Source organism: Grampus griseus, assembly GCF_964374135.1.
Source record: "Grampus griseus genome assembly, chromosome: 8".
Classification (NCBI taxonomy): domain Eukaryota; kingdom Metazoa; phylum Chordata; class Mammalia; order Artiodactyla; family Delphinidae; genus Grampus; species Grampus griseus.
Window position 1 is genome coordinate 99,741,128 of NC_139002.1, and position 23,054 is coordinate 99,764,181.

The 23,054-nt window shown below is 50.1% G+C and overlaps 1 protein-coding gene across 3 annotated transcripts in view; it reads left to right on the top strand.

The window, feature by feature from the left end:
• Positions 1–2,473: 2,473 nt before the first annotated feature.
• The window catches only part of STX3 (syntaxin 3), a 44,250-nt gene continuing 23,669 nt past the window's right edge, over positions 2,474–23,054 (top strand). For all 3 annotated transcript variants that reach the window (XM_082660358.1, XM_082660359.1, XM_082660357.1), the window contains exons 1-2: positions 2,474–2,617; positions 19,442–19,525. In XM_082660358.1, coding sequence (XP_082516484.1) covers positions 2,588–2,617; positions 19,442–19,525 — 114 coding nt within the window. In that variant the 5' untranslated portion in view covers positions 2,474–2,587. The remainder of the gene's footprint in view (positions 2,618–19,441; positions 19,526–23,054) is intronic.

Here is a 23,054-nt window from a genome sequence, read left to right on the forward strand (position 1 = left end):
TTATTAACTATAGTCACCATACTGTACATTACATCCCCGGGACTTACTTTTTTTATAATTTGAAGTTTGTACCTTTCGACTCCCTTCACCCATTTTGCTCCCCGCCCCCCATCTCTGGCAATCGTCTGTTCTCTGTATCTATGAGTTTGAGGAAACCAAATTCTGATTACCTAGTAAATGTATTTTCTAAGGGATATGGAATCATTCAAAAGAAGATATCCACAAATGAAAAGAAAGAACGTATGATGTTCTTGATCTGGAAAAGTTCGAGGATCACTAGTTTTGATCAGCCTCCTTACCTCACAGATGAGAGAATAGATTGTGCGATGTCAAGTGATAGCTGTTTTGTGGCAGAAACTGTGTCTAGAACTCAGTCCTCCTGGCTGTGTGTCAGCAATCGTTCTGTGGCTCCACAGCTACTGTCCCTTCATGGAAAGCCTGTCTTGTGAAGGACAGATTAAATTTCTTAAATGTTTGGACAAAGGCGAAGAGCAAGAAACAGTGGTGGAAGTTATAGGAAGGAAAATTTTTGTTTCATATAACAAAACACTTTTAAACAACAGTTGGAACTGTTCAACCAGAGAAGATGCTTGAGTGTTTGAAAAAACTGAAAAAATTAAAATGCATTCAGGCAGAGGCTGAATGGCCATCCTTGATCATTTCCTGTGGTCCTTTTCAGACGTCTAATGTAAAGAGCTGTTCCCATATCTGTCTCCTCAGAAGACTCTGTTTTCCTGAAGCGCGGAAACTTAGCTATCCCCATTAACAAAAATTTGTTACGGAAGGGAGGTGGAATGCGATCTCTGATTAGCTTACCGTTTCCATTTCTGACCACCAGGGGACGCAGAAGCCTTCCCTTTACCAAAGACTGGAAATTAATTCACCTAGCGAGCGCCTGGGGTAGAAGGAAGTGTGCAGGACTAGAGCGAGGATTACAGACCGTATCTTCATGGGAGAGGATGAAGTCAGCACGGAGCAAGCGCTAAGATTGCAGAACAGGGCAAAGTTCTGTTAGAATTACGAAAATATTTACAGCCCTTTTAAAAAATATTTATTTATTTAATTTTGGCTGCGTTGGGTCTTCGTTGCTGCGCGCGGGCTTTCTCGAGTTGCGGTGGGTGGGGGCTACTCTTCGTTGTGGTGCACGGGCTTCTCATTGCGGTGGCTGCTTCCCTCGTTGTGTCTTAAGTAGTTGTAGCGCGAGGGCTCTAGAGCGCAGGCTCAGTAGTTGTGGCGCACGGGCTTAGCTGCTCCGTAGCATATGGGGTCTTCCCGGACCAGGGCTCGAACACGTGTCCCCTGCACTGGCAGGCGGATTCTTAACCACTGCACCACCAGGGAAGTCCTACAGCCCTTTAATCTGGATGCATAGCTCAGATTCTTTCCCTGATTTGAGGATTGAATCTTAGGCCAGTCAGTCCTATTTATTGAGCTCCACTCCATATCTGCTGGATATGTCATCTGTTCCCAAGAAGGAAGATAAATAGGGAAGAGGGAAGAGAGGGTGGAGGTGTGGGGCCGGGGAGGGGAGAAAGACGGAGGGGCAGTGCGAAGAAACCGCCCACTTTTCAGAAAGTGGGATCAGGTACTACTCACCTAGGGGATCAGGTAGGAAAGCTTAAGCTTTCCAATACACACATCCTCCTCTTACAGCTCTGCTCCACAGGTGACGAATCAGTCATTCCTCCTCTGTCAACAAGGCCCCACAGCAAACTGGGAAGTGGGTAATATCTCTGATTTATAGATACAGAAACGGAGTCCCCTAGAGAAACAATAACTTGCCAAAGGTATACACTTTGTTAGTGGCAGGTGTTCTGATTTCATCATTGAACTGCTTGCATTTCTCTTAAGGATCCCCATTGCCAACATCATAAAATCCAAATTCTTCGTCCCAGCCTTCCCCACCCCGCCTCACCTCCAGTTATTTCCACGAGGAACACACTCTTTCAGCTCCAGCACGCAGTCCCCCGGACCGTGAGCATTCCTTTACTCGGAATGCCCTTCCTCTAGGCAGAATTAATTGCTCTCTCTCTCCCACCTGTTACGGCACGAATCACGTTGTCTTAGAGTTCCTCGTGTACGGGATGTTGGCGCCGCCTAGCAATGAATCAGTCTGTTGAGGGCTGGATCCTAGCACAGAGCCCGGCACAGGTAGTGAATGGCTGTTGAATGGAAAGGCTGGAATTGAGGTCAGACAGACCCACTCGCGGCGGGATCTCCCATTGCTGCTCCATCGGGGGACCCGGAGCTACGGGAGGTGGAGTGAGAGGCGTGGAGGGTGGCCGGGCGGCGGCGGGGCACTGGCCCTTTAAGGAGGAGCGCGGGGCGCGGCCCAGGTAAGGGGCGGGTCCGCCGGGCGGATCAGCGCTGCGCGCCGGCGCCGGCCGGGGAGCCGGATTTGGAGTACGCGGCGCCGGCTGGGCCGGAGAGGGCGGCGCGGCGGAGCCTCCAGTGGCCTCGGACGCTCCTTCTCGCCCGCGGCCGCCGCCCGCCTCCGCCTGCTCCTCCGTCCTGGCCGGGCCCGGCCGCCACTTCCGGCCGCTCACCTGGGACGCGCTCACCTGCCTCCGGGCGCCTGGGCACCAGGATGAAGGACCGGCTGGAGCAGTTGAAGGCCGTGAGTCCCGCCGCACCCGGGAACCGGGCGGGCCGGGGGCTGCGGGGGTGGAGCTGCGCGGGAGAGGGTCTTCCCTCGCTCCCCCACATCGAGGCTGGGCGGGGGGAGTGCGGGGCGGGCGCAAGGCCTGTCCTCCCCAAGCCCCAGACGCACCCACCCCTCCTCTCTGGGGTCATGTGCCGGTGATTCATCGCTAGGCTGCAATTTCCCTGGATGCCTCTAGTCTCCGCCCCCCCCCCCCCCCCACCAAGCTGGACAGCATCAGTCTAGAGATGGGATCCGCGGGAGGTGGTGGGTGCTTGGGTCCAGCGGGGCTCTCTGTGAGGTCAAGGGTCACTCACCACCTGCCCCATGCTGCCTGGCACTGTGCCCAGGACCCACCTCCTCCCACGCTCCTCCTCGTTCCTCTCCTGGGGGACGCTGAGACAACTGCCCTCGCCCCCGGAGAGCAGCTCTAGTGGGTGACCTCCCGAGCTGTGAGCTGGTCACGTGCCTGGATGGGGGGGGGGCAGCTCTTCACCACCCAGCTGTCTGTAATTATTAATTTCCCCCCTCCCACGCCCACCCCCATCCTTGGGACAGCTGTGGTCAGGGCCAAGGATCTGAAGGTAGATCGTTTCCGGCTCTGCTGCACAAAAGATGTAAAACCTTAGGCTACGAACTCTTTTGAGCCTGTTTCCTTATCTGTCAAAGGGAGATTGATATGCCTTAGAGATTTGTTATGAGATCAAATGATATAATGGGGCTTAGTATAGAGAAGTGTTAAAGCATGGGTTAAGTCCAACATTCATTGATTCATTGAACAAATAATTATTGAGTGTATTCTGTGGGGCAGGCCCAGTGCTAAGCCCCGGGGATTGGGTGACTCAGGCTCTGTCTTAAGGGAATTTAAAACGTAGCCCGTGATACAAGGTAGTCCATCTACTTGGGAGCTTGTCAGAAGCGCAGAAGCTTAGGCCTCAGTCTGGACCTATGGAATCAGAATCTGATTATTCATAAATCTCCCCGGGTGATCATGAGCACATTGAAGGTTGGGGAACAGGGGACTGGATAGAACTGGGTTTGCCTCCTGGCTCCACTACTTACCAGCCATCCCGTACCTAACCCTGGAGCCGAAGTTATGTCATCTTTCAAATGGGTAGTTGTGAGGACTAAACCCAAGAGAGCGTGCAGAGCCCTCTGTACGGCGCCTGGCACATACAGGACTAAGCAATGGTAAATCTTAGGCTCGTCACTGCGAAAGCTCTTCGGAAAAATAAAGCGTCGTACAAGTGTGAGGGGCTTCTGGGCTGATGTCACAGTTATTCTTCTTTCTCCTCCGTTGTCTTGGCTGAGACCTTCTTGACCCTCTCACCTGCTCTAGGTCGTAGAGCTGCGGAGGAGGCCGGGGTGATGGGGAAGTGACAGAGGCCAAGGGGCAGCCACCGATGGTGGGAGTGAGCCTCCCAGCCTCCTACTTGCTCATTGTCATCTGAGCTTCATAACATCCCGTTTACTGTCAGGGCAGAATTGATTGCCTTTGTTTTTAAAGGTGAGGAAACTAGAGCTCAGACTGGGAAGGAGGGACCCCCGCAGGTCACAGAGCTGGTGAGGGCTCAGCCGGGGGAGGAACCCAGGCTGCTGACCCCTCTTGCCCTGGGGTGGCAGAAAGGGAAGAAGAGTGTGGTTTTAGAGATCTTCCTGGAGCGCGCAGCAGGCAGTCCCAAAACAATGCAGAACTGGACGGCAGGCGGAGGTGGCGCCCTTCCCTACGTTAGGAAGTCCATTCCATGTCCGGCTTGCGGGGTCTTAGTTCCCTGACCAGGGATGGAACCTGTGCTCCTGGCAGTGAGAGCGTGGAGTCCTAACCACTGGACCGCCAGGGAAGTCCCTCCCATGGCCCTTTCAACGGCCATTGCCAACAAACAGCACAGAGCCTTAACTGAGCTTTGAGTTCCAAGTATAAATTCACTTTGCCGAGGAACCCAAGCAAGTCCCTTTGCTTTTCCAATCCTCACTGTTACCTTCTGTAAAATGGAGCTAATGCTGTGTTTCTCCCTTTCCCTCTTGGGGATGTGGTGGAAGTGAGATTGTAGACGGCGCCGTTATGATGGCAGTGCTGTTCTGACATCACAGGTGCTGTTCCAGCCTTGTGGAGCAGGGGGATGGGTGGTAACACTGCAAGAGGCCCTGGCTGTGGGTTCAAAGGATTCCGATTGTGGCTTTGCCCTTTAAGAGCTGTGTTCCTTGGTGTCACTTTACCTCTCTGCTCCTCCAATCCCCCTTTGGAAAGCAAGGAGTTTGGCTGATCTCGGAAGCCCCTTCTGGCAATATTAACGTTTTTCTTGAAGACTGTTTGTTGTTAAGGCTTAGATGGCTTTTGGCTTCTGGCCCACGTCCGCTAACCAGCCCCTCCTTCCCCTGGGAGAGAGACACCCCCGCCGCCCCCACCCCCCACCCCCAGCAACAAGATAACCATCTTGTCTCTCTGATTCCTTTTATCAACGTTTGCTAGCTGCATGAAACCAATTTCACCCTGAGCGCTGGTGCAACCTCTGCTGTGGGGCTCTTTCTAAACTCTGGGGGAGGCCACGCGTAAACTGTCTCCAGATAGCTGGAGAGCTGTCACGTGCAGGGGATTAGCTCTGCTCCGGGTAGATAGGAGGAGAAGACGTGAAGAGTGAAGAAGCGAGGCTGATGGGCAGACATGAGGGCTCTGTAGAAAGCGTTTTTGGTAGTCAGAGCTGCCCGAGGATGGGCTGGGCTGGCAGGACATGGGAGGGAGGCAAGAAGCTTGTTGGGATGTGGCATGTTGTAGGAATCTGAGTGTTCTTGGAGGGGAGGGGAAGCACATGAGGAGATTCAAGGCCTCCATCAACTCTGAGGATGTGTGTTTCTAGAGATGCTTCATTGTGAGCCTGTCCCAAGCACTGGGAGGCTCTGAAGTCCATAGGACTGAGGTCTCAGAGTTGCTCCTCTAAAGTGGGTCATCGTACCCTCCCTATAGGGTCACTGAGGGTGAAACGAGATTATCCGTGATAATCACCCACCACAGTAAATTCGAGTTCCCCAAACTTGACCTGCTGGGAGCAGCATCCACACTGAAGGGCACCCCTTCCTGAGGCTACAGTCACAAGCCCTGGCTCATCTTATCTCTTGCATGGCCTCTCCTGGCTGGCCATCCCAGCAGCCTGCCCTTTCAGGGACATCAGACAGGCTTGCCAGGAATGTGCGGTGCCTACACCCAGCCTGTCTCACAAGGCATTTCCTCCTGATTTCTCACCAGCTGAACTTTGGATCCGCTGAGTCCAGACAATTCCCATGTAGGAACCTCTTACCTGGCCCTCTTTTCATTCAGCAAATGTTTACGGAGGGACTTCCCTGGTGGCGCAGTGGTTAAGAATCCGCCCGCCAGTGCAGGGGACACGGGTTTGAGCCCTGGTCCGGGAAGATCTCACATGCTGCGGAGCAACTAAGCCCCTGTGCCACAACTACTGAGCCTGCGAGCCACAACTACTGAGCCCGCGTGCCGCAACTACTGAAGCCCGTGCACCTAGAGCCCGTGCTCTGCAACAAGAGAAGCCACTGCAATGAGCAGCCCGTGCACTGCAACAAGGAGTGATTCCCGCTCGCTGCGACTGGAGAAAGCCGGTGCGCAGCAATGAAGACCCAACGCAGCCAAAAAAAAAAAAAAAACCCCAAACAAAAAAACCAAGCGCCTACTGTGTCCTAAGCCCTCTGATAGGTGCTGGGGATGGGGATGGTAATGAACACATACTCCTGGGCCTTAGGGAGGTCACAGTCAGCTAGGGAGACACACAAGAAACAGACACAGTGTCCCATCCTTGGGACAGAAGCAGCCGCAGGAAGACCCTATTGGCCAGCCCCTGGGGACAGGGCACTAGGGCCTGGGGGCTCCTCCCAGAAGAAGCGATGCTCCTGTTCAAGTCCGTGTTAAGGCTGAAATCTAATTCCTTCAGAGGCATGGGGAGTCCCCTGAGAAGAAAGGCAAGGATCCTGGATTTTCTCACCGTTCTCCCGTTGGCGAGTGCTTCACACAGACAACACGATCGGTGCTTTTTGACCTCTGCGTGCCTAGCGTCCTGCTGGGCATCCTGCTAGGCAGAGTCATTTAATTTTTTTGGCCACGCCGCATGGCTTGTGGGATCTTAGCTCCCTGACCAGGGATCGAACCCGGGCCACGGCAGTGAAAGCACCGAGTCCTAACCGCTGGACCGCCAGGGAATTCTAGGCAGAGTTCTTATACAAAGTCCTGGTCTGAAAGAATACATGGTCATATAGGGAAAACAAAGGGGTATATTCCATGAAAAGAGAACCCCCAACTTCAAAGGTGGATAATGCTCTAGAGAAGCAGTGATGTGTGGGATGGAGGGCAGGGACTTTGGATCCCTGTAGAGATTGACCTGTAGAGACCTGGAAACATCTTGGGGTTTGCTGGTTCCTCCACAGCCAGCGCCAATAAGGACGCGCTAATGAAATCAACCACCTGAGGCCCTAAGGACCAGACTGACCTCTTCGCTCTTTCTGTTCTGCCTTGTGTCTTGCTGCATCTTAAGTGGCTTGGCCTCCTTCCCCATTTGAAGTTCCCCCATTTGAGTTCCTCAGGAGCACGGTTATAGTATAACCATCAGAAACGTGGAGCTGTACGTCCCCTTTAGAGCTTAATTCCTTCCAAGACTATTTAATGAGCCCCTACTATGTGCCAGGTGCTTTGGGTCACGGCCAGGTTGTAACACCCTGCCTGGAGACTGTCCATTGAGATGCCATCCTTTGGTGATAAGATGGCTAACTGGTCCGTGGTTCCTTCCTCACTTCCTCCCTCTCCCTGGCAGGATGCATCCCCTGGGAGAGCTGTTCTGCCATGAGCAGGGCTGAGATGAGAGTGATAGGGATTGAGTAGGGATTACAGACCCATCAGCCAGAAGCCAGAGAGAAAATGCTTGGCCGAGAGCCGGGGATTAGTGTTATTTTTATTCCTGGGAGGGGAGCGGGGAAGCCGGGGGTGGGGGTGCTGGCGAGAGCTTGGGAAGAAGCAATTGTTCATGTTGTTTGCTCGCCCTTCAGGGCTCCTTTCCCCTTTTGTCAAAATTCCTGCCCAGCTTCCAAAACTCCCTTTACAGGTAACGCTCCCTAAACGCAGCCTAGAATATGCCCCCTCCTGCCGGCAGCCCTCATGGGCTGCATGTTGCTTTGCAGTGGAATATTGATACTTCTGTTACGTCAGCGGGGTTTTTTCTTACCATGAAGTGGGCTTGAAACCACCTTCCATCTGTGTCTTATGGGTTGGACTCTTTCGCCTCCTAGGTCCCATTGTCTGATGGCTCTATGACTTGGTGTCACCGTATCAACTGCAGTAACAATGATCATTTATTGAGCTGCTACTTACTGTCGGAAAGGACTTGTGTTCGGTGCCTTACACACCTTGTCTCTAATCCTCTGAACCCCACAAGGCAAGATGGTGTTATATATTATTGCCATTTTACAACTAAGGGAATTGAGGTTCAGATTAGATTGAGATTCCCCAGCTGGGAAGTGGTGAGATCAAGAATTGAACAAGTCTGTCTTGCTTATTTATATCACCCTACGCTGTATATAATCATCTCCCCAACTGCACTGTATGCCCTTGATGCGGTGGCTGATGGGACGTTCTTCTGGGGTCCCAGGGCCAGCACTCTGCATGGTAGCCCCCTAGTAAACACTTGTCCGTTGACTGACTGATCAACAGCACCTTGGCCCTTACACACCCCGGATTCATCACTAGGACTTTCCGTCCCCTCTGGGTTGGTGCAACTTTACCTGCTTGAAGTGCGGCGTTTACTCAGGGAACCCATGAATTTGCTAACGAAGCCAGGGGTCACTGTTCTGTCCTCCGGGATGAGGATGGATGAGTTCCAAGGCTCCTAGCTGTACCCCAGCCCAACACCTCCCGGAGGGTTGCCCCTTTTCAGAAAGACCGTGAAGGAGATGTGGATACCACGGTGAAAATCTAGCAACCTCGTTCTTCCCCTGGAAAATCTTATATGTCCCTCAAGGCTCAGTTCCAATGTCACTACAAGGAAGCTTCCAGATCTGGCATTCACCAGGCCTTCCCTGGGCTTCCACAAATCTTTATTTTTGTTGATACGTAAAAGCAGCCACGTAATGTTATGTTAAATCCTCCTCTCTCAGAGCCCAGACCACACACGCCTCATTCCCCCTGTGTTTTCACTTCCCAGCCCACAGCTCAGAAAGCTGTAAACCTTGCTGCCCAGTGGATGAACGGGGATATTCTACAAATGAACTTGCTGGGAGATTCTGTAGTCCCGAGGGGCCTTACCTCCAGCCTTTTACATTAGGCCCCTTTGTAGCTTCCTCCCCTCATCACTGTCTCCCCTGTTAGGTCAGCCTGTTTTCTGGCATTGGGCCGTGTCCATGGCAACATTCTCCTGTCTCCATCTGGAGACGTGAGTAAGGTTCAGTCGCACCCAAAGAGATTAGTAGAGCATATACTATCTGGGTATGTTTAGCTGCCTGGGTCAGGGCAACGCGGTACAGCAGCAAGATTGCTTTTTTTAGAACTAAACGTTTTATTCTAGACTAATTTTAGATTTACAGAAAGGTTACAAGGATAGTACAGAGAGTTCCTGTCTACTGGGTTTCCTCCATTGTTAATATCTCAAGTTATGATGGTACCTTTGTCGAAACTGAGAGACTGACCTTGGTACATTGCTATTCACTAAACTCTAGACTTCATTTAGATTCCACTTGTTTTCCCGTAGATGTCCCTTTTTCTGATCTAGGATCCCACCCAAGATAATGTATTTCATTGAGCTGTCGTGTTTCTTCAGCATCCTCTGAGCTGTGACAGTTTCTCAGTCTTTCCTCGTTTTTCACGACCTCTTTGGTACAGCATCTGTGTTTTAGTTCTTTGGATGTTTGCGGGGGGGTGGGGGTGGAGGGGGGGCTGCAGGCTACAGCTGGGGGTGGGATTTGCTGTTAAGAGGCATCACTCCATGGTGGTGGAGACCAAGGGCTCTGCAGCAAACTGCCTGGGCTCTCCTCCCGGCTCTGGCACTCACTGTCTGCATGGTCTTGGGGAGGTTGCTTGCACCTTTATAGTTTTCTCAGCTGTAAGGTGGGGAGGGTCCCCAGAAGATTCTTTTTTTTTTTTTTTTTTTTTTTTGCGGTGCGCGGGCCGTTGCGGAGCGCAGGCTCAGCGGCCATGGCTCACGGGCCCAGCCGCTCTGCGGCCTGCGGGATCCTCCCGAGCCGGGGCACGAACCTGTGTCCCCTGCATCGGCAGGCGGACTGTCAACCACTGCGCCACCAGGGAAGCCCCCCAGAAGATTCTTGTAGAGATTAAATGCCGTGGTAAATAAATATAAGGCCCATATCTTAGAATCCTCATCCCAGGCGGCGCTCAGTAACTGTTAGGTATTATGACTATTAGTGAAGTGCTCTGGGAGGATCCTTAGGGCGAGGGGCTTGTGGGACAGAGGCTGAGGATGCACTAGAGAAGACACTGAGCTCCTTCCTCCTTCTTGTATCCTTGGCAACTGGATACTGTGGGGTGCTGAGGGGGCAGTGGGGGGTGGGAGGAGGGGGCGGAAGTCAGGAAAAAGTGGAGAAGGCTACGGTAGGGGAGGAAGCAGAAGAGGGTAACCTTTGAATCTCCTTGAATGCTCCTGGGGTGAGAGGGAAAGCAGGAAAAGGTGTGGTCTTCTCACCCCAGATGGACTTCCTGTAGGTATCCTTTGCGTACATCCATGCAACCTTCAAAATCTCCCCGAGAAGTCACCTTTGCATCCGTTTTCTAATACCTCCCCCTTCCCTGGGCTCCTCCTTGACTTCAGGTGACAGTGGTGTGCGCCACCTTCTCCTGGGTGTACAATTCCTTGTGCTAAGTGCTGTCATCATTTACCACGTGGCATTGCAATGACCTGTGTGCCTGTCTGCCTCCCATTTGAGACCATGAGGTCCCGAAGGGCAGGGGGTGCTGAGTTTGGTCTGTTTCTCCAGCGTTCTGTACTATTGCTTGGGAAATGATAGATGTTCAATAAATCGTGTTGGCCGAGTAGATGGACAGATGGACCTGTTACTGTGGATGGGACCTTGTAGTGAGTGAGAAGGAGAAGGTAGTAGGCGAGGTGGTTGGTTATGAGACCCCAAGATCCTTCTTTAAAACAACCCACTGTGGGGCTTCCCTGGTGGCGCAGTGGTTGAGAGTCCGCCTGCGGATGCAGAGGACATGGGTTCGTGCCCCGGTCCGGGAAGATCCCACATGCTGCGGAACAGCTGGGCCTGTGAGCCATGGCCGCTGAGCCTGCGCGTCCGGAGCACAGCTCCGCAACGGGAGAGGCCACAACAGTGAGAGACCTGCGTACCGCAAAAAAAAAACAAAACCCACTGTGAACACTGGGTTGGACCAAGCAGGGTTCCAGCCCTGGCTTTGTTCCTTACTAGCCCTGTGATTCTGGATGAATTAACCTCCCTAGCCACAGTTACTCATCAGTATAGACAACATCTGCCTGCAGGGCATTCGTGTTTTGTTTTTCCCCCTCCCTCTCTGTGGATGAACTTCCACCCCTTTTCCCTGCTGCTTCTCTAGACCTAGCTCAGAGGTCCTGAGAAGCAAAAGCAGAGGGATTAACGTGGCATGTGGGCATGAAACTTTGATGATTTTTGTATCCAACAAATGGAATGCAAGATCTTTTCAAGCACACATAGAAGATTAAAAAATACCATGTATTAAGACATAAATAAAATGTCAAATTCCACAAAATGTTAAGCCATATAGGCCATGCTCCCTGATGTTGATATAATAAAATTAGAAATTAACAATACAATCACAGTCCTCCCCAGGTTTACCCACTTTGGAAATTTAAAACCACCCTTTAAAATAACACTTGGGGGCTTCCCTGGTGGCGCAGTGGTTGAGAGTCCGCCTGCCGATGCAGGGGACGCGGGTTCGTGCCCCGGTCCGGTCCGGGAAGATCCCACATGCCGTGGAGCGGCTGGGCCCGTGAGCCATGGCCGCTGAGCCTGCGTGTCCGGAGCCTGTGCTCCGCAACGGGAGAGGCCACAACAGTGAGAGGCCCGTGTACCGCAAAAAAATTAAAAAATAAAATAACACTTGGGTTCAAAAGAAACCAAAATGGAAATGACAAACTATTTAGAAATGAATAATAATGGGAGTAGTAAAGGTCAAAATTTGTGAGAATGTCGCAAAAGCAAAATTCAGGAGGAGGTTTATTTCTTTAAATCCGTATAGTAGAGAAATGACTTCATTCAAATAAATGAACTACAATTTAGCTCATTCTAAGGGTCCTGCTGCCACCTTCTGAGAATTGGCATTAGAGTCGCATCTTTTGCGGAAACACTTTTTAGAGAAAACTGTCTGCATGGCATGGTCTTGGGAGTTTAATATGTACCCAGCATTGCTCTAAACACTTCACATGCATTCACTAATTTAATCCTCACAACAGTTCTATGAGCAGATTATTCATGCTACAAACAAGGAAACCGAGTCTCAGAGAGGTTAAGTCACTTGTTTAAGGTCACACAGGTACCTGCGTGGCAGAGCTGGGTTTTCAACTCAGGCAGTCAGATATAGCTCCACATACCTGCACATTCATGGGATTATATGCACTGCTATCTTTTTCATTCATGCGTATAGATTAGATCAATTTAGTTGTACTGACATTGCAGCATCCCCTGAAATAAGTGAGGGCGTGTTTCTGATCCAGCATGGGAAGGGCATCTTCAAATAGAGTGTAGAGGGTAAGAACTGGGGCTCTTGGCTCCCACACACCTGCTTTTGAGTCCTAACTCTGCCACTTATTAGCTGAATCACCTGGGACAAGTTATTTAATCTAATTAAGTAGTTGTCTCAGCTGTCAATGGGGAAAGTCCTATTTGTCTCTCATAAGGTTGCCGTGAGAATTAAATAATATGTGTGAAACCACAAGAGCGCCTGCAACAAAATACACATTTATCTGGTGGTATCATTGTTATGGCAGAACGCGTGGAGCAGGGCCGTCAGGGACTTTGCCTCTTGTTCAGTTGTCCCGCGACTCACTGGCCTTGGGTTTATTCCTCAGTGTCTTCATCTCCAAATGGGGCCAATTCTTGCCTCAGACTGTTCAGCCAGAGCATCATCTTGAAAGTAAAAGTGCGAGGCTCACCCAGGGTACCGTTATTGCTTGATTTCCTCTATCGCAGGTGTTAGGGAAGAGGCAGTCGGTGGAAAGGGGAAGCGTTCCCTCTGGGAGGGTTTTGCTGGAAGAGACCACAGTGTAGGAGGGAGAAGGGGCATAGGAGAAAGTCCCTCTGACTCTCAAATGGGGGACAGAGAACACTGAGTGCCTATTCAGAGCTGACACTTCCTCAGAATTTCTGGCTCTTTTTTTTTTTTTTTTTTGCGGTACGCGGGCCTCTCACCGTTGTGGCCTCTCCCGTCGCGGAGCACAGGCTCCGGACGCGCAGGCTCAGCGGCCATGGCTCACGGGTCCAGCCGCTCTGCGGCACGTGGGATCTTCCCGGACCGGGGCACGAACCCGCGCCCCCTGCATCGGCGGGAGGACTCTCAACCACTGCGCCACCAGGGAAGCCCCCAGCTCTTTTAATTAGAGAAGAGAGACTGGAAAAGCCCGATGTTGGGCCGAGGGTGCAAGGGCATGAGTGTGTGTTTGGAATCCTTGGACGTGGTGGTACTTGTCTTTGGGAATCCACAGGCCCTCATCCTGGAAGGAGGCTGGTGGGCGAAGTAGGCTGCAGGGACAAGAAAAGTCACGCGTCCTTGTCTCTTTGAATCGGATTTATTGGGTGAAGATCTGGGTTTATAAAGAAGAGTTTATAGCCCCAAGCAAAGAGCTATTTACATGCTCAGAGAAGGAGGTGCGGGAATCTGTGCTCACCCGTTCCCATCGGCCACCGTCCTTTAATACCCCACAAGGGGAAGTCAGGAACAGATGCTCCTTCCTAGTCCAGACTGCTGGTCCCATCCTTTCTGTTATTATTTCCTTCGCCCCAAAACTTTCCTGAGGGCTCCTGGGTCTCCCCTCTTGTCCGGGGACCCTCTCGTCTTTCTGGGGTCTGACACCTGAGGCAGGGAGGCCATCGGAGAGCCAGTAAATGGTGACCTCTTCATTTGGGATGGCGTTGTTTTTTTTTTTTTTTTGGTCTCTTTCTTTGTTCCTTCTATCTTGCTGCTCTGATTTGTAATGATCTTTAAGGAATTGCTGATGATTTAAACGTACGTTGCTGCCGTGTTTTAACTTGTAAAGGAGGGAGGGGACCCCCTCTTCTTTCCCTTTTCTTTAGAAGGCATCCATTCATTTACTTTGGTGGTTTTCCAGCTAGCTAAGCTTGCTTCCTTCTTTCTCCCTTCCTATTTTCCTCCCTCCCTCCCTCCCTCCCTCCCTTCTTTCCTTTTTCTCTTGGTAGGAGGCCTCGTTCTGAAAATGAAATCTTATATTCAACCTCAGTGTAAAAAGCAGATGAAAATGAAGCTATGCGGATTGAAGAGGGGGTGCGGGCCAACCTGCTTGACTGCCCCCGGTGGTTTCTTCTTCTTCTTTTTTTTTTTTAATACATTTATTTATTTATTTTTGGCTGCATTGGGTCTTCTTTGCTGTGCGCGGGCTTTCTCTAGTTGCGGCGAGCAGGGGCTACTCTTCATTGCGCTGCACGGGCTTCTCATTGCGGTGGCTTCTCTTGTTGCAGAGCACGGGCTCTAGGTGCACAGGCTTCAGTAGTTGCAGCACGTGGGCTCCAGCAGTTGTGGTTCGCGGGCTAAGAGTGCAGGCTCAGTAGTTGTGGCGCACGGCTTAGTTGCGCCACAGCATGTGGGATCTTCCTGGACCAAGGCTCAAACCTGTGTCCCCTCCATTGGCAGGCAGATTCTTAACTACTGTGCCACCAGGCAAGTCCCTCCCGGCGTGGCTTCTGAGGCACCCTGGAGGTCTCCTGGGGTTCCACAAAGCCTCATTGGAAAGCTAAGCTCCTTACTTGGTGAGAGACCCAAGGCTTAGTGGAGACAAGTGCTGTCCCCAAGGCCCCCAGCGCCTTTCTCTCAGCCCCACTTTCTGCAGGGCTGGGCTGCTGTGAGTGGGGTGCAGTGGAATTAACAAGGGCTCAGGACCAACAACCAAAGCGTGAGCCCCGACTCTGCACATCAGTAGCTGGGAGGCCATGAATAAATGAGAACTTCTCTGCCCTGCAGGTTCTCAATGACAGAATTTAGGAGGGGTTCATTGACACAGCACGCGTGAAGCAGCCAGAGTGTGGCGGCCACCTAGCACCTCCTGGGGACTCTGCAGGTGGTAACTGTTTCTATTAAAGGAGCTGATGAAGAGGGACCCACAGTCGAACAGACTGAGGATGACAGAGAAGGCCCTTGAGAGAAAGGCAGTGAGGTTGAGTGAGAGGAATTGCAGGTTGAGTCCTGGGCCCCTGAACTCTTTCCACTGTGTCCAGAGAGAGAGTCATAGCCCTGCCTGTCCTCACTGAGTTTTGGGGTGCATTGAGGGGTGGGGGGCGGGGGATGGAGCCCAGATTCGAGCTCAGTGCTGCCTGAGTCATTGGTGGTATCTCCCATGTCTTGGCAGGAGAGGCAGCAGGAGGTCGGGGGAGAGGAAGCGGGTGGTGGGGCTTGTGGTTCTCATGTACGTTTTTTTACTGCAGCTGGTGTTGCAGCTACTCTGACGGTCCTATTATCACATGCCTTGATGCTTTGATAAAGATGCCAAAGTTCTCTTCTTGGCTGTGCCCAGTCATGTGGGCTGAAGATAAAGTGCATCATGTGCTTTCCTTGCCCTTGGGGTCCCTGAGGCCTCTCAGTCTGTAAGAGCACGGATGTGTCAGAGGGGAAGGACCCTTGCCCTGGATCTGGTAGATCCCCTTCCGTGTCAGAGGGGAAGGACCCTTGCCCTGGGATCTGGTAGATCCCCTTCCGGAGAAGCCTGGTTCCAGCGTCACGCGACTCAGATCACCTGGGATGATGGCCTCTTTCTGGAATTTTCTGATCTGGACTAAGCTCTGTTGCTTTCGTTGCCATCGCTATTTTATATTTTGGAGGCAGCACGCTACGGTGGGAAAAACTCTGCACAGGAAGATGGGAATCAAGAAACCTGGGTTCTATTCCTGGCTGCTCCAGTAGCTCATTATTTGGTCTTGGGCCTTGGTTTACCCATCTCTTAAGTGAGAGAATTTGATGATCGAAATATGTAGGGTTGCATGCAGCTCTAAAAGTTCTATATCGTTTTTTATTTTTCTTTCCTGTTTACGGGTACTTAGATCCAGATTAAAGCTATAGAGAAGATGACTTTGCTGGATCTTATGTACGGTTGTTTTATTGAGATGTTATCATGTGCTATTCATTGTGTAAGGAACTTAAAATTATTATCTTACTTAATCCTCACAAGAGCCCTGGTGGACACTTTTGTTCCTGTTTTGTAGGTAAGGAAATTGAAGCTCAGAGATGTTGAGCCCAGTATTTAAGGCTCAATGACTAGCATGAAGGGAAGCCAGTTATAGAACCCTGGTGGTCCTGATGCTGCAGAATCGATCTTCTTGACTAAGCCTTTGTGTGAGCGCTTTCCGCGGAGGAGAACACACACTTTAGACATCACGCCTTTACAACTAGGTGATGGGGCAACTGACACTTATTAGGCACTGCCATGTGCCCTGTGTTGTGCTAGAAGCTTTCCACGTATGAACTCTTCCAAGCCTCGTAAAAGTCATAGCGTGTATGGTGTTATTACCATTTACAGGTAAGCTCAGGTCAGTGAGGGACTTGACAGAGGTCTCACAGCCAGTTATTGGTAATAACAGGTTTTGGACCTCGGTTGTGGGGGACCCAAGACTTCTTTTTTCCCAGTTCACATGTCCTCTCACTGGAGGTGGCCCAGGCTGCCCTGTTAGAGCCTGTTCAAAGCCAACATGTGGCCGTCTTGGGTGGGGAATCCCTGTACAAATTCCAGGGGTCTCAAAAGTGCATGTGATGATGGAGGGCTAGGGGCCTGTGTCCCATGCTTCAGGACACACGTGTTCCCAGCTTCCAAAACCTTCCCTTAGTCCATCCCACGATGACAGCCTCATCCCATTTCCATAGCACGTGTACCTATTTGAAGAAAACTGAGTTGACACCCTCATGTGTGTCTATACACACACATACATGGGATATATCCCCTCAGTGGGGGTCTCTACAAGACCTCCAAAGAGAGGAAACTCAACAAATGCTTGTTAACTCACCTTCCTGGAGGGAGACCAGGTTCCTGTTTTCTAGTGAGGATCTCCGAGATCCTTTTTGGGAGATGGAGCTCTCTGGAGGCTGCTGAGAGGCCCAAGTATTGATGATAGTTGATAAAAGGAGCATTTTATCCCACACTTTAGAAACTGCTGGGTGGATCCAGGCTGCCGGTCTCTGGTAGGGGTTATTTATTCAACTAGAATCAATTACGTTTCCGTTACATATATAGCGTATGGTAAGTGCTCAGTATACATGTGGAATAAGTTAATTAATGACAAGTACAAGTAATTTTATTTTACTTATTTATTTTTTTGGGCCACTCCCCATGGCTTGTGGGATCTTAGTTCCCCGAGCAGGGATCAAACCCAGGCCCTCAGCAGTGAAAGAGCAGAGTCCTAACCACTGGACCGCCAGGGAATTCCCAAGTACAAGTAATTTTAATTACAAGTGACAGAAGCCGGTTCTGGCTAAATGAATAAAAAACAGCATTACAAGAATACTATTGGACTCATTGAAAGAATACTGGGGAAGATCTATAGAACTAGCTCTAAGCCAGGGGGTGGGTTAGGGAGGACAGAAACAAGGGTAGCCCTGGGAACCAAGCAGGCATCTCTGTTGGGTGCTGCTATAGGTTGACTCGGCTCTGTTCACTTCACAATTCAGAATCCTCAGGGAGCTTGGGTGGTGATTGATAACCTTCCCAGAATCATGTGGGGAAGGTCGGGGTTATCTTCACAAAGGGAGGTGTTCTGGGCAGGCACACACTCAAAGTATCTTCTCCAGTGGATACATAAGGCAACCCTGACCCTCCAGGAGTTTACAGTCAGTGGGGAAGGATAGATAAGTGAATTAATAGAGGGCTGGGATTGATGCTGTGGAAGGTTTGCACAAAATGCACTGGGAGCTCAGGGAGGTTTTCAAGTTTGCATGGGGGGTCGGGGAGTGTCAGATCAGGGAGGAGTTTGTTCGAGATTGAGTTTTAAAGGCTCAATAAAATTTTGCCAGCTGGACAAATGCATTTCAGAAAGAAGTCCTTGTGTGACAATTCAGCAATATGAAAGAATGGTGTGTCCAGGAAGTGCTAGGAGTTTCCAAGCGCCTGGTCCAGAGATGCATCGTAGAGGGAGAAACGTGGGCGGGACTGGATCTTAAAGGGCCCCGTATGCTCTGTTAGGCTTTGGGAATTGCAATCCTGGGACTTTCAATCCTGAGAACTATCACTGAACGACTTTAAGTGGCAAAGGACGGGATCAGTCCTAAGTTTTAGGAAGGTGATTGTTGGGGGCTGTAGCAATGTCCTCAAATTCAGTTCCTTTGAAGGTGGCTATTAAGCTTGGGTTGCTGATGGTTGCAGACAAGCCAGAGAATGAGATTACAGAGGATCCAGTCAGAAGAGGCTCCCCAGATGGCTGGAGAGTCCCAAATTTCCGTGGGAATTCCCGGTAACTCCATCTGCTGTAGCAGGTCTGGGGGAGGGTAGCAGGGGAAGGAAAGAGGCCCCTGGTGGCTTTCCTCGCTAGTAGAGTTCCCATGTTGAGAGTGACATGTCTTGGCTTTGGAGGCCAAAGGCCACTGAAGGGTGTGGAGAAGCAGGTGTCGAGGGGTTCACCCCCTCCCCACCTCCACTCCCAACAACCAGGTCTTCCTTGCTTAGAGGTGGGCTGTGTGTAATGCAGCAGTCGTCTGGAAGGAGCATCTGGGAAGGATGCAGAAGCTGCCGAGGCCCTTTAGCTGGGTGGGAATGGAAGCACTTCCTTTAGATAGCCATTTTGTGCTTTTGTAGCGGTAGCTGAACGAGATTATGAAAGCCGGGGTCCCCGGGGGTTGCTGGGGGCTGCCGAGAGAGCTTCCTTTTCCCCATAAACATGAGCTCTGACAGGGAACAGCACACAGCGCTGTTTCCTTTGCAGTAGGTGGTTTCTGAAAACAGGAAAATGTGTGCTCCTTCTGTGATGATTTGAAGCTAGTGCTTTGGAGGAATTGGGACTGTCTTAATACAGATCCCCAGTACAGTAGGTCATGCATCTGAACGTTGTGGAGAAGAGTTTAGGAACATATGGTCCAAATCCAAAGGATGGGCTAGAATCTGCCTGTCTCCAACATTTTAGCTGTGTGACTTCGGCCAAGTTACATAACCTCTCTGTTTTATGTTCTCCAACTGGAGTGAGTTATAGTAACATCACCAATACCACCACCACCAAAACATAATATTTATTGAGTAGTTACAGTATGCCAGGCACTGTGCCAAAGTGTTTTATATTCATTAGCTCATTTATTTTGTAAACGAACCTATGACGTAAGTGGTGTTCTTATTAGCACTTTACAGATAAGGAAACCTAGGCACAGCGAGTTTAGTAACTTGCTCCCTTCTTACCCTCATCCCCCTGTAAAGTATCAGTAAGTATGGAGCTAGGATTTAAACTTAGACAGTATGACATCAGAGTTTGATACATCACAGAGCTGTTCTGAGTTTTAAAGGAGATTATGTATGTAAAATGTTCACTACAGATACAGCTCCCAGTCTTTAGGGAGCATTCAGTGCTGTTTGTTATTTCTGGTGCTTTTGGTCTCACCCTCCTTTTTGTCTCTCACAGAAGCAGCTGACGCAGGATGATGATGCCGATGAGGTCGAGATTGCTATTGACAACACAGCTTTCATGGACGAGTTCTTTTCTGAGGTAGGTGCCCTTCCGGTATTTTTTTTCTGAATGGACATAAGGAAACACAACTTCCTTAGTAAAGAATAAAACCCCCCAGATCTTTCAAGGGTAGCAGAGGAAAGTCAGTCTTTTGCTGGGGTGGAATGAACGCACCAAGAAGTTACACGGAGAGTTTCTTCAGTACTTGGGAGGATTTTTAATCTTACCAAGAAAGTCAGGAGAAGGTAAATTATATATATTAAAGAGATGCTTTTAAGGTCTTACGCTACATGACAACATTTTAATGATATCCTTTCTTGCCTGAATTACATAGTTTAAATACAGAACCAACGCTGGGGGCCCAGCCACAAGTGTGGGGGAAAAAAATGCATTTCATTACATTTTTAGGCCTGTGATTCGGGTAGATCAGAATTGTTGTTTCCAAAAATTCAATCCCTTTGACTCCTCTGGTGATAACTGAGAAACCAAGAAACCACCAGTTTATGTTTTTCGAAATTCAGCAGAGGCAAACATGGGTGTCCCCATGTGTACAGATTCACATAGTCTTTGATGTAGAGGGTCCTGTTGGAAGGTGCTGTGGTAGACAGTGATGGGAAGCTTGGGTGGGGCGTTGGGGGGCGTTGTGTATCATGGACAGAAACACAGCCTTTGAAGCCAGGGAAATGTGGGTTCAAACCTCAGCCCGACAGCTGTTGATCTTGTGAACGTTCCCTTAACAGGCTTGGTTTCCTTATCTGTACCTTGGGATTGATAATGTAATTCCCCATGGGGCTATTAGGAGGATCAAATGGGTTAGTGTTTCTAAAACATTCCACGTAGCATCTGACATACATGTGTTTCAATAAAACCAAACCAAGCCACAAGAAGTTCCGGCACTGAAGTTCCTGCCACCATGTTATGGTTTCTTTATTTAGGCTTTTTATTGCATATATAAAAAGACGTCATATTCTTCTTGCAGGGGAGGTGTGGGTGCTTCCTGTCATCTGGAAAAGCCACCCTCTAGTTCTTTCCTAAGTGGAGCGGAGCGGGACGTGATGGCTTATGCCAGTTCATCTGTGAGAGTCACAAGCAGGTTTCAGAGCGAACTTGAGTGTGTGCTGACCTGATTGGGAAGTTGGCTGTGAATACTGCACAGATCCCCACCCTCTCCATGGGTGGGTCCATCTCTTTGGTGGAGGAGTCATAGTCAGATCAAACAATGCTTGAGTTTTGTGAGTCCAGTATTGTTCTAGGTGTGGACTGTGGAAGGAAAAGGTCTTTCTGTTCAGTGCTGGGGGTGGACTTAAGGAGATGCATGACATCATTGTAGCTCATTCCTCTGGTCTTGCCGTAGAGAACCAGTTACATTCACTTCTTTCCTAGGATAAGGATTCTTCTCCATTAACGGTGCCCTACCTCTTTTCTGAACCCGTAAGAGGGGCCCCGAGAGGCAGTACTCCTTGTGAGGTGGGAAGATGGTGGGCCTTGGCCTCCAAGACCTGGTCAGAGTCTATCCTCAGGCCTTTAATAGCAGTTAACCTTGGTCAGGTTCCTTAACCCGGCTGGGTTTTGATTCCTGCTCTGGAAACTGGGAATGGCAGTACTTAACCTTTCAAGGCTGTTGTGAGGATCACATGAGATCACATGAAGATTGTACATCTGGAAAGCATCATCTGAACAGAACCGCGCCAGATGGATGGCAGTTATTTGGGGCGACTTAACAAGGTCTCGAGGGCTGTTGCTTTTCTTATTGCTTTCTCTTAGTTAAATGCTTTTCTATCATTTGGGAAATAAAAAAGCCCTATCGTATTTAGGGTGGAGAAGGGGACCGCTTGGTGGGGTGGAAAGAGCATGACTTTTTGGACATAGTTCCCTACCTGCCACTAACTGTGTGATCTTGGGCACACGCCTTATCTTTTCTCTAAGTCTCTGTGGGTTTAACTGTGAAATGGGGAGGAAAATGTTCACCAGACAGATCTGTTGGGGATGAGAGGAGCCAGCACTCAGAAAGTGCTTAGAGAGGGCTTAGGGAAATGTTACCTGCCTCTGGACTCATGTAGATAGAGCACAGGGAGGATCATTATTGACGTGGGGCAGAGGCAGGAGGGAGCCCGTCATGGAAAGAGGTTGTGCAGGCTCTGGCTCCCCACGGATCCCGGTCCAAATTTCAGCTCTGCCCATTACAGTGGTATAGCTTTGGAAAAGTGGTTTAGCTGCTCTAAACCCCAGTTTCCTCTAAAACAGGCCTAGCGGTATTACCTGCTGGTTGTTATAAACATAAAATGAGAAAGTATATGGAGGTACCGGCACGGTGCCTGACCTACAGTAAGTATGTCTTCCGTAAATTTTAGTTCTCATCAGCATTCGGTTCCCCAGTGTATTTGTGAATAAATAGACCACAAACTTTACTTTAGAGAATGTGGTCTGGAAATATCCTTGAAGGTGGGTTAAAGTGCATTCCAGATAATAGGGATTTGGGGAAATGAAAAGGTTTCCCTCTATATGTGTCTAAGGAATACACCCAGTACCTCCTGCAGGATACATTGATAGCTGTGTAGATTTCTTGGGGATGCACTCTTGTGATAAAAGGTACCCTTTGGACTGCTTTCAGCAGGTAGGTCACCCCTGGTTATTTGCTGAGGACTGATGGTGTGAATCACAGCTTGGTGAGAGGCATTTGCAAGGTACAGATGAAGTCGCAAGATCAGGATGTTTTCAAAATGTGCTTTGCCCTGTAAAACTCAAGTGGTTTCTCCAGCCTCCCGGTTATTATAGAAAAGAGTTGACCCTTGGGTGTTGAGGCCTCCTTGGCTGTTAAAAAGCCAGGGTCTAGTAAATGATAAACCTTCGATTTTTTGTCTAATTTGCAGCTGTCTGTATTTTCCTTGGTCTCTTTGTTCAGTCGGCAGAGAGTGCAGAGTTTTAGAGGAAACAGAACCTGCCTGAGAGGGCAAGATTGAGAGATGGAGGCGGCCTGCTGTGTAACAAACCACCTTACCAGTTAGTGGGGTGAAGCGACCACTTTGTAATTCTGATGGCTTCTGTGGATTAGGGATTCAGACAGGGCCCAGTGAAGGTGGGTTTTTTTTGTGGGGTGGGAGGGCGGGGGCTGTGCCCTCGCGACTTGTGGGATCTCTCAGTTCCCCATCCAGAGACTGAACACAGGCCCCAGCAGTGAAAGTGCGGAATCTCTTCACCACCAGACCCCCAGGGAGCTCCCGGAGGTGGGTTATTTTTGCGACACAGTTTCTGGGGCCTTGAATAACCAGAGTCTGGAATCTCAGAGACTTTTTTTTTTTTTAAATATTTGTTTATCTATTTATTTGTTTGGCTGTGCTGGGTCTTAGTTGCAGCACGTGGGATCTTTTAGTTGCGGGTTGCAGACTCTTAGTTGCAACATGCCAACTCTTGGTTGTGGCATGTGGGAACTAGTTCCCTGACCAGGGATCGCACCCGGGCCCCCTGCACTGGGAGCACAGAGTCTTAGCCACTGGACCACCAGGGAAGTCCCTGGAATCTCAGAGACTTCTTTTTTTTTTTTTTTTGCGGTACGCGGGCCTCTCACTGC